This window comes from Kwoniella bestiolae, chromosome 3 (genome assembly GCF_000512585.2).
Source record: "Kwoniella bestiolae CBS 10118 chromosome 3, complete sequence".
NCBI lineage: Eukaryota > Fungi > Basidiomycota > Tremellomycetes > Tremellales > Cryptococcaceae > Kwoniella > Kwoniella bestiolae.
The window spans coordinates 291,327-309,140 of record NC_089243.1 but is presented as its reverse complement, the minus strand read 5'-3'; the positions used below and the strand labels follow the sequence as shown (position 1 = coordinate 309,140).

At 48.1% G+C, this 17,814-nt stretch overlaps 8 protein-coding genes across 8 annotated transcripts; 2 read left to right on the top strand and 6 right to left on the bottom strand.

Annotated features, from left to right (window-relative positions):
• Positions 1-126: 126 nt before the first annotated feature.
• Positions 127-1,305, bottom strand: I302_104784 (uncharacterized protein; the record flags this gene model as incomplete). The annotated part of the gene is made up of 2 exons (XM_019195715.1): positions 127-1,085; positions 1,170-1,305. The coding sequence occupies 2 exons, from the start codon at positions 1,303-1,305 to the stop codon at positions 127-129; spliced, it is 1,095 nt and encodes a 364-aa protein (XP_019042538.1).
• A 758-nt stretch (positions 1,306-2,063) lies between these two features.
• Positions 2,064-3,510, top strand: I302_104783 (uncharacterized protein; the record flags this gene model as incomplete). The annotated part of the gene is made up of 5 exons (XM_019195716.1): positions 2,064-2,170; positions 2,277-2,517; positions 2,627-3,073; positions 3,177-3,340; positions 3,399-3,510. The coding sequence occupies 5 exons, from the start codon at positions 2,064-2,066 to the stop codon at positions 3,508-3,510; spliced, it is 1,071 nt and encodes a 356-aa protein (XP_019042539.1).
• A 148-nt stretch (positions 3,511-3,658) lies between these two features.
• Positions 3,659-5,321, bottom strand: I302_104782 (uncharacterized protein; the record flags this gene model as incomplete). The annotated part of the gene is made up of 8 exons (XM_019195717.1): positions 3,659-3,712; positions 3,785-3,906; positions 4,058-4,278; positions 4,424-4,519; positions 4,609-4,634; positions 4,728-4,834; positions 4,993-5,106; positions 5,300-5,321. 8 exons carry the CDS (start codon positions 5,319-5,321, stop codon positions 3,659-3,661), a joined length of 762 nt encoding a protein of 253 aa, XP_019042540.1.
• A 438-nt stretch (positions 5,322-5,759) lies between these two features.
• On the bottom strand, positions 5,760-8,958 carry I302_104781 (uncharacterized protein; the record flags this gene model as incomplete). The annotated part of the gene is made up of 9 exons (XM_019195718.1): positions 5,760-5,804; positions 5,896-6,213; positions 6,331-6,757; positions 6,867-7,183; positions 7,246-7,269; positions 7,336-7,532; positions 7,595-7,710; positions 7,768-7,872; positions 7,970-8,958. 9 exons carry the CDS (start codon positions 8,956-8,958, stop codon positions 5,760-5,762), a joined length of 2,538 nt encoding a protein of 845 aa, XP_019042541.1.
• A 969-nt stretch (positions 8,959-9,927) lies between these two features.
• I302_104780 (60S ribosomal protein uL24) lies at positions 9,928-10,585 on the bottom strand (the record flags this gene model as incomplete). The annotated part of the gene is made up of 3 exons (XM_019195719.1): positions 9,928-10,122; positions 10,244-10,327; positions 10,544-10,585. 3 exons carry the CDS (start codon positions 10,583-10,585, stop codon positions 9,928-9,930), a joined length of 321 nt encoding a protein of 106 aa, XP_019042542.1.
• Positions 10,586-11,876: 1,291 nt separating this feature from the next.
• I302_104779 (uncharacterized protein) lies at positions 11,877-14,609 on the bottom strand (the record flags this gene model as incomplete). The annotated part of the gene is made up of 3 exons (XM_019195720.1): positions 11,877-12,972; positions 13,112-13,542; positions 13,635-14,609. 3 exons carry the CDS (start codon positions 14,607-14,609, stop codon positions 11,877-11,879), a joined length of 2,502 nt encoding a protein of 833 aa, XP_019042543.1.
• Positions 14,610-15,033: 424 nt separating this feature from the next.
• On the top strand, positions 15,034-15,905 carry I302_104778 (methionine-R-sulfoxide reductase; the record flags this gene model as incomplete). Its single annotated transcript, XM_019195721.1, has 6 exons — positions 15,034-15,231; positions 15,297-15,375; positions 15,443-15,488; positions 15,572-15,682; positions 15,745-15,804; positions 15,863-15,905. The coding sequence occupies 6 exons, from the start codon at positions 15,034-15,036 to the stop codon at positions 15,903-15,905; spliced, it is 537 nt and encodes a 178-aa protein (XP_019042544.1).
• Positions 15,906-16,311: 406 nt separating this feature from the next.
• Positions 16,312-17,814, bottom strand: I302_104777 (uncharacterized protein; the record flags this gene model as incomplete). The annotated part of the gene is made up of 5 exons (XM_019195722.1): positions 16,312-16,750; positions 16,849-17,002; positions 17,076-17,239; positions 17,318-17,463; positions 17,578-17,814. 5 exons carry the CDS (start codon positions 17,812-17,814, stop codon positions 16,312-16,314), a joined length of 1,140 nt encoding a protein of 379 aa, XP_019042545.1.

Genomic DNA, 17,814 nt, shown 5'->3' with positions numbered 1-17,814 from the left:
AACATAACAGACCACTGTGCATGACCATGAAGTACATACTCCTGAAACACCAGTAACGCTCATCTCTTCCGTCCCATTACACTTCAAAGTCAATCAGCAGACATTTCTGCGTGCTGTCTATGCCACCTATGTTTGAGCCACTTCCCCCCTGTGCGTCACAATGTCTTCTATGTCTTTGATCCATTGGTCCATATCTTCCTTGCTCAGCTTCGGCAGACAAATGAGATCATGAATATGGTCCTTCCCGTCGACGATAGCTTCCGACATTATATCGACCACATCTCCGAAATTCGAGGGATAGTTGGTAATGATGTCACGATAGCGAGTACCGCCTTGGGCCCTATCTGCCCGATAAGCGTATGAAACTAACGATACCATCTCTTCTACTAGTCGTTTTCGTTCCTCATATTCAGCTGTTCGACCCTGTTTTTCACAAGTAGCCATTTCGCGTCTCATATCTTGTAGAGCTTTCTTCCCTCCATCCAGCACGTTCCCTACCTGCGTGGACATCATGGGATAATCAAGTAACAGACTTGCCTTGGCGACTTTGCGGCCTAACTCGGGCAAATAGCATTTATCGCCTCCGTGGAGTTTAGTTTCATTCGCTTTTGACAGGAGCTGGCCGAATGAATCCCATTCTGCTCGGCTCTCTTCCAAATAATCATCGCCAGTCCCACAGACGTCCGAAACGGTCCTCAGACTAGAGTGAATCTGCATCTTCTGGAACAGGCCATGCACCTTGTACTTATGGTCGGTGTTTAATCTTGGGCGAACCGTTGTCAGCGCTTGGTCGAAGCGCTCCGAGTACGGCATCACCACATTCTCGAGAAGTTCTGCGGCGGTGTTAGCTGTCAGATATCGAGGGATCAAATTTCTCTTGAGGTCCGCCCAACGTTCTAACGCCCCGGTACTAAAGTTGTCCTTACCACCGCTAGATTGCGATAGGAGGTCAAAAATTGGATTTGGGACGGTGCGGATCCCTCCGAAACCCGAGCTTTCGGGATGAGAATCGTCTGTCCCAAGTCTGGCATTGAGCTTTTGATCAAGACTCGTGTCTGCTTGGACGGTACAGGTACTATCTTTATCTACACTCGGTGACCCACATCAGCAAGGCACCACTTTGACCCTAATCATTCATTACATGCAGAGACAAGATAGGTGGTACTCACTGGCGGCTTTCCGTTTCGACGCCCATTCACTGAGACTCTCTCTCGTATCTCGGAGGTGGGTCTCGATCAGATCACAAACAGCAAGTTTGGCCTTCTCTTGGTCGGTGAGCACATGGCTTTGAGCCTCTTCGGCCATTGTTGTACCACTTGATGTATTGCTTGAAGAGTCAGATTGGAAATTGAATGAGTTGTCTATGCGGAACTGGGCAGTATGGCTCGAGTAGAACAAACGGGTGGCCAGGGAGATTGCTCGGAGGGGATTTTGTTATATACCATGCAGTACTTCCATGACACCAACTTGACTCGACTCAGAAAGGCTTTAAGAAGCCTGACAGTCTGATTGTCAAAGGAGTGAGGGGAGGCACACTTGGAAAAGCAGATGACGAATGACGGGCTACAGTGTCCTAGGTGTTTCACCTAACTTACCTTTGATAAGGATCTGAGCAAGGGGTCGTCGCTTGTCCACTCATGAGACAGTCTTCTCAGAACAATGACAGCACTACATCCGTCATCCATGTGAAGGTCGTTACGAGCCCTTCTGGGGTATGTGGATACCAGGGGGAGATCCTTTATTGTCCAGGTCCGCGACCACGATACGAAGTATCGTACTGAACGGTGGTAGAGCGTCTGCCTCTGTAAAATGTCATCTCCTCTTTTTTCGCTTGATGTTTCTGTCTTGACGTAAACCAAGCAGCGTTCGCCATGGGCCAAGGAGCGTGACATGTTGTATGTCGATAGTTGCCAAGCGAAATGTCATGGATTGCGGTTGGGGTGCAGCAGCGTGGTGGACTGGTGGAGGTAGTCCATTTTGTTCAGGTTCAAGGGATCTTCATGAGTGTTGTTGTTGTTGTCAATCCATCGTACATCTACATCATCATCGACAAGGACAGCACGATGTTACCCCCTCGACCACCTTCGAACGGCAGTACAAGCAAGCACGGGATGATCCATCCTGACGATGCTATCCGACAGACGGACGATGATGCGTCTTCTTCAAGAGCGTGAGTCGGTGGGTCAGCCTTAGGACCTCACCGCCCTCAAAGAGCGTATTCATATCATGGAGTCCAATAATGCAATGCATGCTGATATCAGACCATAACCTCATAGCTCAGCAATATCCCTAGGATATCTGTCCGACCCCTTCTCACCCCTCCTATACAAACCATCCCTTCAACCCGGCCAACCCTCCTCCTCATCACGTAAACCACCTCTAATCAACATAGGAACGCACCACCGAACGATCGGTATCGATACGTTGGTGAATCAGTTCCTGCAGAATGATAGAAGTGTGAAGAAACAGGTGGTATCGCTAGGTGCGGGGAGCGATACGAGGTTTTGGAGGTTGATGGTGAGTCTTACCTACCTCTATGAGATCCCGCTTGCTACGCTGTCCAACTCCAATAGCAGCACAACCAAGCGAGAGAGTGAAATCTCACTGATGATAAGTATACTCATAGTCCCAACCAGTTCCACCAAACATATCGAAATACGTCGAAATCGACTTTCCCCATCTAACCTCACCCAAAGCCCACCGCATATCCCGATCCAAGAAACTTCATTCTGTCCTCCCTCCTTCCTCTACCTCCTCATTCAGCACGCCATACAAGATATCTCAGGGGGGTACTCGACTCGACTCAGCACATTACACCCTCCTCCCACTTGACCTTCGTCCCTCCCCTTCTCAGAGCATACATCAACTTCTTGACGAACACCTCTTACCCCTGCTCGAGCCTACACTACCGACGTTGTTCTTAGCGGAATGTCTATTTCCATATATGCCGCCTGGGGACAGTCAGAGTATTATATCATGGTTCGGGGAAAGGTTCGATAGATGTGTGGGGGTGGTATACGAGATGAGTGGGTTGGATGATAGTTTTGGGAGGGTTATGAAGAGGAACCTGGCTGTGAGTTGATCTACCCCTCTTTCCTCTGTTTTGTTCTACCCATTCCGATGAACGCAGTGGTGAGGTCGACAATGCATTGATGCTGATGGAGGAACGTGCTCAGTCAAGGAACCTCTCGATACCTGGTTCTGACCCTTTCTCCACACCTCAGTCCCAAGCTCAACGATTCCTCGATCCGTCATTGGGTAAAGGTGTATTCGAGAAGAGCGGAGTAAAGACATTATGGCAAGTCAGAGAGGAAGTCATCGATCCACAGGAATTGCAGCGGTAAGTGATGTCTCTCATCTCCATGTTCAGGAAGCAATTGACTGACTCGTGTCCATAGCATATCTAAAATCGAGATATTGGACGAGATTGAAGAGCTCAAATTGGTCTTGGAGCACTACGTGATAGCGTGGGGTATCAAAGGTGATGACATGCAGTCTATAGGATTATGACCAGAAACAAAAAGAGATGTATCGAAATGCATGTGTATATATAAGCCAGATATATTCACAGAGAAGTCTTCATCCTTCTTGCTTTCTGCCTTTTGTTGGAAGTAGCAAGGCTCAATTCACCCCAATATGTCTAGCTCGGAGAAGCACTCTAGAAAGTCTCTTCCTCTTCAGCATGTAAGGGCTGTTCTTCACCTTCCGGTACCTAAACATTTACACACGTTGTACCATTCATCAGTCCCACCGATCTCACTTACTCGAAGAAGAACGAACCCACCTCAAAGCCTTCAATTGTAGCGTACAAAATCTCCTGAATCTTAGCCATCACATCTGACTCTTCTTGCGTCACTCCCTCGACGGCCATTCGCTCTTGTACGATGAGCTCGATATTTCGAAGTTCTAGCGAAACGTAGCGAGACAAATCAGCATGGAGATACAAACACAAATTGCGCCCCGGGCTGACACCCCTCTATAGCCAGCTTTTCCACCCTGCACCACCCCTTAATTCCCCATGCTCCCCTTCGATCGTTAGAAGTACACAACCACTCACTATCAAAGTAAAAGTCCCTCTCCTTCAGCAAACTCTCACTATGAGCCTCAATCTCAGCCACACGAGCCTGCATCTGCGCCACCTGAGCAGCCGAAGCCGACGAGACCTGTCTACTCGCTCCTGCACTTCCAATACCGGCTCCAGGACGTGAGTATGCCGCTCGGGCAGAAGAAGAGGCTGTACGGGATGTGGGAGGTGGAGCGGTGGGGATGGCACCGCCGCTGTGTACGTGGAATGTCATAAGGTCAGCTTTGGCACACGACTAGAGTCTAGGATATGAAACGTCCATCCTCTCCTCAGGGAAGGGACGATGTAGGTAGAGCGATGAAGATCTGAGGATCAGAAAGATACATGTCATATACTTACGCTCGTCCTTCTGCATCGTAGGCGATTCCTCCGCTATTCATATCCCAGTATTTCTTCATCCACTGTAAGAACTCGAGATTGTCTTGCATCTTGCATCTGGGTATTATCACATTGTCAGGCTCTGACATACGCCAAGTCCATTCCACATGCCGCAGGATGATGTATGGATGTATCAAGACACTCACTTGATAAGCTTCTGAACGGGTATAGGCTATATCATCCAAATTCCATCTCATCCCATCAGCTCAGCTCGTTGGTGACGAAAAGTGAAATGTAGATCAGATCAGATTAGATCGAACCGCACCTTCTCAATCCTATGGACGTTGAAAGCTTTCTGCAAGATCTTGAAGTTGTCCAGATACTCATACTCCATCTTTGCGTTGAACTTCACTTTAGTCATGGGTAGGTCACCTATCAGATAAAGGATCAGTACGACATCATATGAAGAAGCCTTACCTACACCCAATTGGGGAGGGAAATGTGACTTTCGGATTGGGCTTTGATGAGAGATAGCAAAGTGAACGGAGTTTGATGAGAGATAGCAAAGTGAACGGAGATCCCTCACTCACCATAGATGGAATCTACAATCTGACAATACACCGACCCCGTCCCGCACTGTTCCACTTTGGTGATCGGTATAGGATCCAGCAGTTCATTCAACCAAGCGAGCAGTTCACCTCGGGCTATGCATGTAAGGGGAAGCAGTCAGCTCAGGTCAGGTTGCAGCTCGCATCCTTCCCGAAGGCGGTAGGACTGGTCATGTATTATCCGACCTCTTGCCTTGAAGCATTGGGGGTTACTACACTCCAGTCCTGGTAGGATGGATTCGCTTCTTTCCTTTCACGTCTATGGAGCTCAGCGGTATAGATCACTCACATTCTCCTACGTAGACTGACATGTTTGGTACTGTTCGTTACTATTCGTTATTGATATCCAAGATGTGAAGATGAGGATGAGATGCAAGCATATACATATATAGTTTGAACAAAAGTCAATGCGCTCACTGTTATTGGATTTGACTTGACACGCGCTCACGCTCAGACCTCTTGAACCAGAAATCAAAGTTAATCCGACGCGTGCTTATCATACTCTACGTTGTTAAATCCACGTCATACACAAACTCACTCCTCTAGAGTTACTCAGCTACACATCCTATGCATATGTATTGTATTGTATCCTATCATTTGCTATATCCTATATGTTCTACTGCATTCAGTCTAAAGTGTAAGTGTGCTACATGTGATGTATTTCGAGAAAAGGGAGAGGAATGGTATCGAACTTCAAAGGCCTTTTCAACCTCACATTGAGGGGTATCCGATCTTGATGCACATTGTGTCTAGTGATTGAACAAATCATGGAACACAGTAGGTATCTCAGCAGACTAAATATTCACCAAATCACACCATCAGCCATTGTTCCCCTTCAAGTAGACTCGATTTAGTCAAAGTCCAAAAGAAAAGAGTCAAACCCACCTTGAACCTATATGCACATTCCGTACTTCGCAGCATCTCCACATCCCCCCCAGCAGCCTGAACGAAACTAACAATAACCCCATTAACCTGTTGACCCTGGGTCTGACGATTCGAAGGAGGTACAGCAGCTGCCGCTCTGTGCGCATATCCCTCAACAGATCTCGGTAGATCAAAGTTGATGACGAGTGGTGACCAGGGTACTTCGGGGGGTTTGATACCCACGTCAAAGACTACTAGGAATCTGGGTCCGTTGCCTGAGAGGGAGACTCGCCATTGTTGGAGGATCGCTTTTTTCTGGGTGGGGGGCATGTCTGGGGTCTAATGGGTGTATAAATTAGTATGCGACTTCTCCGCGGCATTACCGCTCGGCGGAGGAGTTGAATGGTGTTCAGACAAGATGACAGCAAAGATAGTAGGTACAAGAGCAAAACTCACAAGGTATAAACTCTCCCATTTCCTACTCTGCAACCTCATCACAACAGCCTCCAACATCCCATAAGTGCCCACATGGATGATAGCCTGCCAAAGCGGGTAATCCTCTAACATCTTAGTCAACATATCCAATTTATACTCCTTCGCTTTATTCTGCTCCTCATTCCCTTGACCGGCATTGCTCCTTCCCGATCCGATCGTTCCTGGACCAACCTCGTTGTTGCTGTTGGATTGATGGTTGGACCCCTGCTGGGCTGAACCGGTGATAGTGAGGTAGACGTAGGTGTGCTTGAGGTTTATACCTGGAGTGACGGACGATACGGATTCTTGAGAGTTGGTCCCCCCTTCTCTTCTGACCAGGACTCGGACAGGATCTCGGACAGATAGTGATTGGGAGAAGTTGATGACGTCCGTGGGTATGGTGTTTGAGCTTAAAACCGAGTGTGAGTATCAGCTTCCATTCTATTTGTCCCAAAGATGAGTCGGATATAGCCTAGCCAATGCCGTGAATAAGTGGATAAGCCGAAAGATCAACTCACAATAGACATGTCTGCCTTTCGATCCCACTACCTCCCGCAGCACCATTACCAGCCCCAGTAGGCCCACCAACAGCAGCCGACCCCCCACCAACGGGCGTACCGAACCTACTCCCCTGAGTGGGGAAAGGGGTCTTACTAGCAGGGTTGAATGGCGAATCTCGTCCTGCGTCGTACGGGCTCGTCAAGCCTGGTGAGAAAGGCGCGATGGGGGCACCGGGAGTCGTCAGGGGACCAGTCATGCTCAGTCCGCCGGGTCCTCGACGAGGTGCAGGGAGGATTTTGGCAATGTTTAGGACGTTGTCATATAGGTTTCGGGCCTACGGCGGATATCAGTACGACCACCCAACTGCGGTAGTGCAGAGAATCATGGATGACTCACAATCAGTTGATCCACTTCGTCGAGCTACATCGGCGTGACATCTGTCAGTACATTATCTGATAGAGGGATGAAGGTGATGGGCCAACTCACAATCAACAATCTACATTCACCACCCCCCAATCCACCTCTACTCGTCATTACCTCGGCTACTTTCGCAGGAGTACCAATCAAGATATGTATGGCATCTCGCTGCATAGCTGCGATCTCGTTGGGCAGACCAGACGAGCCAGCTGCTCCTGCTGCTACGCCTGATCTGATACCTAGTGGACCACCCACGCCTCGAACCACTGAAAGGGGAGTATACAATTAGTCATGTATGAGCAAGCGCGGGATGAGAAGGGCTACATACATTTATGACACTGCATAGCCTGATCAACAGTTGTGGTGATGATGATCACTGCTGGGCCGGCATATGTCGGAGGAGGCGGTGGGAGATTTTGGACGAGATGCAGAGCGGGAATGACGCTGATTCGAGTGAACGGTCAGCAAAGTATCGAAATGCAGTGATTGAGCGGAACTCACTAAGATATGATTCGTTCAGTCGTAGGAGGAGCCTGAGCTATAATATCACTTCCCTTAATCATGAATGGTAATACCCTCGTTTGGATCTTATTAGGAGGACCGATTCTGCAACATAGCCCCAATCGAAATCAAATCAGCAAGATCTCTCTTTCTCAGTAAGAGACCAGATTGGAGATACGGTAAACCTAGAAGAGATACATACCCGTACTTCGCGATGGACCTTAACAGATCCACCTTCAAATTCAGATGTTCCCACTTGCTCACCACGATCCCCGCACCAGGGGCTGCCAGTCCACTCCCACTCCCACCGGGGGTCAAAGGTCCTCCTGGAGCAGCTGCGTTGTTCTGTCCTGGACCAGGACTTCCCACAGTCACACCCGGCCAATCCCTCTCTCTATCCCTCAATCCACTTGGTGTATGGGGAATATGGCTCATCCGATTTGTGTTTTGAGGATATTCGCTTGAAGGGGTGATCTGCCCATTACCCAGTGGTACTGGCGGTTGACCTATAATCCCACTGGAGAAGGACCGATTCATACCTGGTCTACCGCCCGACGCACCGAGATTAGAAGGTGAAGTCATCGGTCCGGATGAGTTGATGAGAGATTCTACACCTTGGTGTATTGGTCTTTGGGGGATACCCAATGCCAGCGGACCAGGATGTCTTCCATCATTGAGATTACCCAGTGTGGGCGTGGCATTGGATGATGAGGTTTGTCTAGTAAGTTGTGATTGCGATTGTGTTTGTTGGAGACGCTGAAGCTGAGCAACGGAGGTTGAGAGGGCAGATATCTGTTGAGTGAGAGCGGCAATCTCTGCGTTCCCGTTCCCGATGGGCCCTATTGAGGAGGAAGGTTGAGGTGTGGATGTGGGGATGAAAGGTGATTTGGGGAGACCATTGGACGTGGTATTAGGTAGGGGTAGTTCAGAGTCGAATGGGGCGAATACAGAGGAGGGAGCGTTGGTGGTTTTGGGTCTGACGGGGGAGGTCGTAATTTGGGATTGGGGCAAATACTTGACTATCGATGTGAGCTGTGCTACTTGGCTTGATAGGGAGGATAGAGCATTCTCAGTACGAGCTAGACGAGCTGATAAGGCTTGGTAGATTGGTGAGGACTCGATGTCGTTTTGGTTGGAATGGGGCGATGTACGATTGGGTTGGGATGGTATGGGGGTGGTATCCCCTGACATGTTGGCTTGTGTGTGATGAATTTCTTTCTGCAGGATAATGGATGACGGAGACTGGTGTGCCCAGGTGACTCTAGCGATACAGTGATGTGGAGGATGGGTATATAGTGATGAGATGAGATGAGATGAGATGACAAAGCACAATATGATGATGATGATGAAGGGTTGTCGCGTCTAATTCGTAAATGGTAGTCAAGTCTTCAACTTTCGGGACTAAATCAACCATATGCACCTATCGACTCATAGCCATGGATACATGAATGCATGGATGAGTAGCAGTTATAGTCTTCGTCCCAACAGCTAGAAACTCAAGAGATGTGATATCATGGATGATACCCATCAATATCAGACGATACGAGGTGCTTTACAAAAATACAGGTTAGGTTACAAGAAGAAAAAAATGAATTATAGCCTTGAATTTTCAGCTCAGTTACGGTGGGGGAGATGTACGTATGTTCTTCCATGAATTGATCTTACGTAGTCCCCCGGTGTCGATATCCTATTCCAACTCCTGCTCGTCGTTGGTGCTACTGCTCTTTCCGACGTTCACAGAGTTTGATCCTGTAAGACGGTCTGGTCTCCAAGAACATAAGTGAGTTCCCCTCAGGGTTACTGTAAGCTAATGATGCAATCTTAGTCTGCGGCAATGAATAAAGTGGTGTGTAACCATTGCGGTTCTGCAGACGGTGATGAATATCAGATTGGCTAAGATTAATCAACAAATTCAGGTGATAGCTGCACTTGACCGCGAGCTCTCATTTTTGACATCCAGAACACCCCAAGCTAAGATTTATATCTTCGACGAACCAACGCAGTGATGAATTTCATCATGTTTCTGGGCACTTTGCTGCTGCTATTCCAAGTATGCCATCTTCTGCTCCTGAACGTATTATGGGCTGTATCGTGAGAATGGCAAATACATGCTCCCAGTCATCTTACAGACCCATCACCAAAACCCTGATAACCATACGCTTACTCCTTCATCTCGACATCACCGGAAGCAGCGGCCTTTCCACCCTTTCTGGCGAGGATGGCCTTTCGGTCGGAATCGAGCTTGAGAGAGGTGATGACTACGTTGGAGGGGGAGATACCGACTGGGACGGTGGCGGCGTTGGATTTCTCAATGTGGACTCGGTCGACGTGGATGACCCATTTCTTTCTGTAGACCTGTAAATAAGACCCGACCGTTAGCGAGGGTTCTATATTCCCGTCTCGAATACATATGTGCGAGGGCTAGACATGCACTAGGGGGATGAAAGAGGGGAGGGAAACCGAAAACAAAACCCACTTGAGTCACTTTACCCTCTCGGCCCTTGTATTTACCTCGGACAATCAATACTTCGTCGTCCTTTCGGATAGGGATTGATCGGGCCTATTGTAGTGACACGATGATCAGCGACGGGACTTTCAGCTTGACATTCCTCTCATAACCAATCTAATCCTTATCTCAAGTCCAAGTGCTACGGCCAGATGGCCTGTCTCATCAAAATAACTCTATACGCTCCTCCTCGTCACACCATCCTTCGTGACCAAACACTACCCATCCCATACCATCCCCACGTCCACCTAGACAAGCGACCCAACTCACGGTGTGTTCCTTTCTCAATTCCTTGGAAAGAGGAGAAGACATGATCTTTCTCTTTTGACCGGAAGAGGCTCCGAAGTGAGCCTTTCGGGACTTTCGACGGTCATGGGCGAGGCCTAGGTCAAACAAGGAGAACGAGTCAGTATGGCCTTTACGGAGAGGAGGGAGGTGATGAGCTGGCGAGCGAGCGAGCGGTTCTTTCTTCTGGGTATTTCTAATAATCTGAAATGGATTTGAGCTTGAGCTTTAGCTGGGGATATATCGATTACTGATAATGGTCGATAGGTCGTGAGTACCATCTGCCAGGTAAAGAAGCTGAATTGTATTCGTGATCATTGCTGGGTCGATGTCGAATGGTTCGTGTAAGTTGGCTTTAAGACGTCCTCGTCATATACAATGATTCCTGCAATCCTCCAATCCCACAACGGCGCCGTACCTTCTCCTCATCCCACGTCTATTACATTCTCCCTCTATCTGAGCTACTGAAACTTTCCCTTCCTTGCATCTAGTTCCATATACCGAAGCCTTGTTGTTCATTTGATCTTCGATATGAATTCCTGCTATTCCCTGTCCTACCCAATGGTCGCTCTGCCCGCTCGCTCGCTCAGTCTGTTGGAGGAACACCGCACTCACCAGTTGAAGAAGCCATTTTTGATGATTTTATTGATGGATGAAGAAGGAGAGGAGGTTACCAAGATATTTTGTATATTATCGATAAATTACCTCGAATTGCAGTGAACGTGAACCAGCTGGTAGGTGGACTAGCAGTCAGAGTCGGTGTGAGCCAGTGAAGCCTCAGTGTGGTGCTGCTAGTATGTACAACCATCAATACTACTGTATAGCGGATGCACCAAAACTTGAAAATCTCAGTGTGCGGAGAAATGGGTAACGCCGGTAATGCATTGAGGGCATCAAGCGGAATGCAAGTGTGGCGGGCACGTCGGTTAGGTGTAACCTTCGGTCTTAAGCGTATATCCGACCATAACGCAATCGTAAAAACCTGTCACCGCTACACTCCCCCTTTGTCAGAATCACCGCACGATACAAACGAAAGACAACCATTGGGACCTGCTCATCAATAGATACTCGGAATACGTACAATGATATTCGCAAGTGACCACTATGATATACATAACCACGACATTTCCAACTCAAACAACGACGGGACAGAGAACCAACTACAACCGAGTCCAACTGATAAAATGTGAAGTAAATACAACCTATACCGAAAAACAACTAATGCTACGACAGACAACCAGACAACTGACAAAACACAAAAAACCGTACAATCGTACAACCTATAGAAGAAAGACACAACTAATCATTTTATCCACTATCACCGTCCCCACACAACCTCAACAATCCCCCCACCCCAAACATGTCCAAAATTCTCCTTCACCGACCCCTTCCTAGGCTCTATGCCAATTTCCAACACGTACGTCAAGGTTATCTCAGGAACGATAAAAGAAGGAACCATCAATTTCCTCAATATGTCTATTCCCCTGCTATCTTCGCCAGCGCCAGCTGCCGACGAGGACGTGGAAATGGGGAATGGTTTGAGCGAGATTAATCCCTTCAAATGAACTTCCGTGGAAGTCATATCTACGGGGGCTATTCCCAGATTCATTGGTCTACCTTCATCATGTTCGTGGGTTGGATGATCTTCATCTATTATCGGTGGGAGTGGGAGGTTCGACGTTGTTGGCGATAACATCGTATTCCCATTCCCATTCCCACCAGAGGAAGTTTGACTAGAAGTGGATCCTCTTCTTTTCAATAAGCTGAATGATCCTCTCCTATCTCCCAACAACGATTTCCTCCTAGTACCAGTACTTTCGGGTGCATTGGTCGATCCAGCAGAACTAAACCTCCTTAACGGTCCTCCCTCAAGATTACTCGACGTAGGTACACTAGAGCTCAGCCCCTCTGTACCGGTTGATTCCCTCCTGCCATTCGCGGTAGATCCCCTCCTCTGTTCATTCTCCACACCCAGCATAATCCGCTCTCCTCCCTCCTGCCACACCTCAGCTTTCGTGGGAATCTCAATCCGTCTAATCTCCTTCTCTAACCCAACTCTGAATATCGTGACTCTCGTTAACCTAACGACAAACTTGCTTTCCTCCGGGTTACTAAACGTAGACAACACGTGAGGGAGAGTAGAGTGGAAATGCAGATGGAAAGGGAAGGTCGGCAAGTCCCCCTGTCCTTGGGAAGGTAAGAACAAGATTGGCGGAGAGGGTAATAATAGGCTGACTTCTATACCTGGACCTTCTGTTCCTGAGGGGACAGGTAAGTTATTTTTCGATTTGGGTTTACCGCCGTTTAGCTCTAATGTCCTCCACCCAGGGTTTAAAGGATCATCAGAGGTGAGTGCTCGGATACGGCGGGGGGTAATGTATGCTCGGGGATCGTATATGATCGGTACGGTCACACTATAGGTATACATCCGCAGGATCAGCATTGTCGTTGTCTCTGTGCGTGAAGTCTGAACTCCCAAATCCGTCGAGGTCGGTCAAATGAAATTCGCCGGAACGATATATCAGGAATTGTGTAGCCTCCCTTCCCACTTACGTCTCATTGAACCTCAACCCTTTTCTAACCAACTTCACCCTCAACACATACTCGACATTCGCCTGCATCCCCACCTGCTGCAAATCGCACGAGGGCGGTAGTTCCGAGTTCTCATCTTTGAAATGACAATTCGGCATTTGCAGCGAAAATGTGAATAATGTATTGGGCGATATCATCGGTTGACCATCTTTGGTGAGGAGGGGTTCAGTAGATGGCTCGGAAGGTAGGAGGTTCGTCGTGGATGATGGTTGAGATGATTCTGACGTATCTACACTCGGATTGGGGCCGGGGAGAGGTTGTTCGTTGCTTGTTGTGGTACCTTCTTCCGATGGTTTGGGAAATAGCTGTACCTTGTTCCTTGCCAATGGGAGTGTATCTAGGACTGTATATTGTCCTCTTACGTAGTATGAGACGTTGATCATGCCTATGATCTATCCTCATGAACACCTTGAATCAGCAAAAGGAAACATAGAACAACCTGTCCTTCATCATCGGATGGTATGAAAAGATAGACAGTACTCACAGCAACCTCCAGCCCTACCGCTCGATCAACCTTCCCAACCTCAATCCTCCCGTCCACCCAACCTTCCCTACCCAATTTGATATACAGCGGTCCGGTCCCATTCGCATTCATCCGTCTTCCACCTTTAGTCAACGTCAACTTTAATTTCTTCCCTCCCGTACTCGTATTCGTATTTGCTTCCCCTCCTCTCAACCAGTTGGAGGAAGAGGGACCGGCGGGTGGAGGGGGCGATTGAGCGATAGCATTGAAATATGCCGAAGCAGGATGATCGGCTGATAAATGTACTGTAGATATTAGACGAAGTTCGTCGCGGCCTAATGAGGGGGAGTAGATGGGCGGTTCGGAGGTGGGGATGGGTAGGTCTATAAATCCGTTGGAATTGGGGTTTCCAAGAGAGGTACTGAGGTTGGTCGATCCCGTACGAGTGGGATGGGGATGGGGAGGTTCGAATACGCTGAATGTGTTTCTCCTACTGGGTTGTCCATTTTCGTCTAATACTCTGCGCCGGGGCATTAATGGATCATCGTCGTCGTCCTCTCCCTCAAATGACGGTACGTTCTCGTCCGTAGTGTCTAAAGCAGATTCTTCTATGGGCGAAGTCGAGCGGATCGCACTATCATTAGGTGAAGTACCGAAATACTCTGTTGCAGCTCGATTGAGAGACCCGTCATCGTTGTTGATTGACGAAGGAGATATCGCGACTTCATATTCTGGTAAATCCGAGTTGCCCTCAAGTACCCTAGAGACAGCATAGCTAGGTAGGGTGGGTCTAGCCCATCGTTCGTTGGTATTCGTTCGACCTACTGGCTCTGATGATCTGCGGGTAGTAGGTATAGGTATAGATGGGGTGTCATGATAGATGGATATTCCCGTTGTTATTGGTGGTATCACTGGGGGAGTAGCAGGGGAAGAAGGGGTAGGTTCTGGTTGAGTCGAATTGGACCGATTGGACAGTGTTCTGAGTAATGACTTCATGTTGGATGATGTAGTCGTGTGCGAGTGGATGTCATGCTGACGATTAACGACGATATGACCTTGTTGTTGTTACCACTACTCGTATCGTTGTTATCGTTATCACTGTTCTCATGTGCATCCCATCTCATTCTCATTCGCATTTGCCACCCACTCACCCGGTTAATACCCTGATCGTGAGATCCCTTGGCGTTGTTATAGGAATATCACGTGACATAGTCAGTCTACTACGTCAGCTCCACTCACTACAAGTACACTCCTACCTCCACTTCTCCATCCTCGACTACTCTCGATATCACACACACTCTCGCAATCGGTGAATGAGCTTGCATCGCATCCATGCGTATATTATTCATCCATCTTTTTCAATCGTATGTCCCGTCTGCTATATATAACAGCCCTGATCATCATCCCAATATCATTATTAATGCCTCTAATCTCACCCACCCTAGTCAGATCGACCATCGCCACCGCCAGAAACAGAATACCTTCCACCGCCAGAATATCAGGATTCGGATTACCTTTTGCCCTTTTCTCATCTAGTAGTAATTCCAATATGCCATCTGATAATTACCCAGTCAAGAAGAGCGATGATGAGTGGCATGCAGTCTTGTCTCCTGAGCAGGTGAGCTCAACACCTGCATCCTCTTGATTGATGGATTTCCGAGCTAATCGAGGGTTTATTCACAGTTCCGAGTGATCAGGCAGAAGGGGACTGAACGACCCGGTTCGCACGCTTATGACAAGAAGAAGGACGATGGTGTTTATCGTATGTCTTCTCTTCCCCTTCTTCTAGCCTTGCACGAGCTGATCGATGGGAATTTGTAATTGTATAGACTGTGCGGCCTGCGATGCGCCTTTATATACCTCTAAGACGAAATTGTGAGTATTTGCCACCCATCAGCTGTGCTTTTTGTAATCTTCTCTTGAAGGTCGTTTGAGCTGATTCGTTTGGCCTCACGCAGCAACTCCGGATGCGGCTGGCCAGCATTCTACGATACCGTCCCAGGAGCAGTGGTTCGTCATGAGGACAAATCGATGTTCATGACCCGCACCGAGATCGTTTGTGCCAACTGGTGAGCTGATCCCTACCGCTTCTTCGAGCAGCAGACTCTAGCTGACATCGACATTATCGTAGTGGTGGGCATTTAGGACATGTGTTCAAGGGAGAGAACTTCGGTAATCCCATTGATGAGAGGTGAGTCAGCTGCCACTTGCAAACTCTTGGGGATGAGAAGCTGACTTGGATATTGTAGACATTGTGTTAATGGTATCTCACTCAACTTCAAGAAGGAGTAGGAGAATTGCGCGCATCACGGAAATGTAATATTGCGATAGAAACGGTACGGGTGTTGTGGTCGAAACGCATAGTACAGTGTAGTATGGCATGAGTGGTTGTAGATGGTGCAGGTTTGTTGTGGTAGGCGGTGTAGGTGTTGTCGTAAGAGGTGGTATGTCATGTATGGAAACGGTATCAGTATAATGCAAATTCATTCATCAATACATTAAGCCCCCTTTAATCTTCAGTCTTCAGGTTGTAGGTTGTATTGAAGCACCATCGTTACTCGTCCCGACAATCATGAGTTACAGCACTGCATCTTGTTCATTCAATTTCTATCTATATACATGTCGAAACGTCCATTCTACTTCTTTACTACCCACCAAGCGAATTACATCCAACGTATCTAGCAAAGGTGTATGCAACCTAAGCGTAAAGAGCTTGCAGCCTCTCAATTTCCTTCCTAGAGTTCTCCTCCCCATTATAAAACAACTCCAACGCATCCTTCAACCTAATCGCAGTAATCTCATCCTCCTTGTTATACTTGTCCAACACCCCGTCAGCGAGATAATCAACATCGGTGCTCGCAATCTTCCAATCCTTCTGCATAACCTTACTGAGCGGGTCCTTGGTGGATAGCTCCTTCAATCGCTCGACCGACGCAGAAGGTTCGACCTTGTTCCATGCTTCCCAGTAGATCTCGGTATTGTTAAGTTGGTTCTTGAATCGCACTTGGTGTTCTGCGCCCTTTTTGTATTTGGGCAACTTGGAGGTCGAGCAGAGATCTTCCATCTGGTCGGATAGGATGGTGTTGGAGTCGGCACCTAGTTCGAGCATTGCCATGCATTCTCGGGCGGTTACGCAGCTGCAACAGATATAAGGTAACAGTCAGCTCTTGTCTCTCTCCGAAATCAACGAACGGACGTAGGTAACGATTCAGGGATTGAGGAGAAATCAACTCACGACGCAGCCTTGATGAGAGGTTGAGTCTTGCCAGTCTCCTTGGCGAGTCGGTCGTAAGTGTCTCTAATATGTCTCATTCGAGCAGCCATGGGATGTTGGGTGGCTACGTCCTCCACGTCGGGCCAGATGGTTGGGTCGACGTGAGCAGGGCACTCTACGAACACCAACCACAAAAAGAGGAATTAGCATCTATATTGGTTATATTTGGAAGACCGAGACCAACTCACCATTGAAGTATGGACTGATAGAGTGCATACCAGCTTGGGAGCATGCGATAGCCTGAGGAAGGGAGAACAAGGAAGTACCCAAGGTTCTGATTCCCTCGGCATTGAGGACAGCAGCTGCTTGGACACCTGCTGAAGTGGAGGGGACCTTGACCATGAATCGTTCTCTGTAAGTCGAACACAAATAGTCAGACATGGTTCCGTATCGATATCAGATGAACCACTTGGGGTTGAGGCTGACTTACCTTGGGATACCCTCAGCTTGGAATACCTTGTCGTAAGCCCTCACATGAGCTTCGATGGCATCCCTGTTGTAGGCATTTCGAGGGGAAGCTTGGACCAAAACCCTTCCTTGGATGTATGGAAGTACTCTCTTGGCGAATCGTACGGACTTCAGTACACAAACATGACAAAGGTCAGCTATCACACCGCAACTTAAAAAACGAAATGAGCTTTGAGATACTGTGTAGTGGTAATGAGCTATTTCGAAAAGACCAAAACTCACAAGAACAGTGTGCACCTCCAACCAACTCTTACCCTTCAACTCCCTAATGGTCCTCTCGACCAACTCCTTGTTCTCGGGATTATGGAGCTGCTCATCTACCAACAAATGGTTCGAGGTCATATCGTGAGCTTTGATGGGGAGGTTTTTGGCGATTTCGGGGTTCATCGAGTCGGTGTCGACGTGACACCCGGCAGCTTCGATTTGCTCGAGTAAGGTTGGTTCGGGTTTGGAGATCAT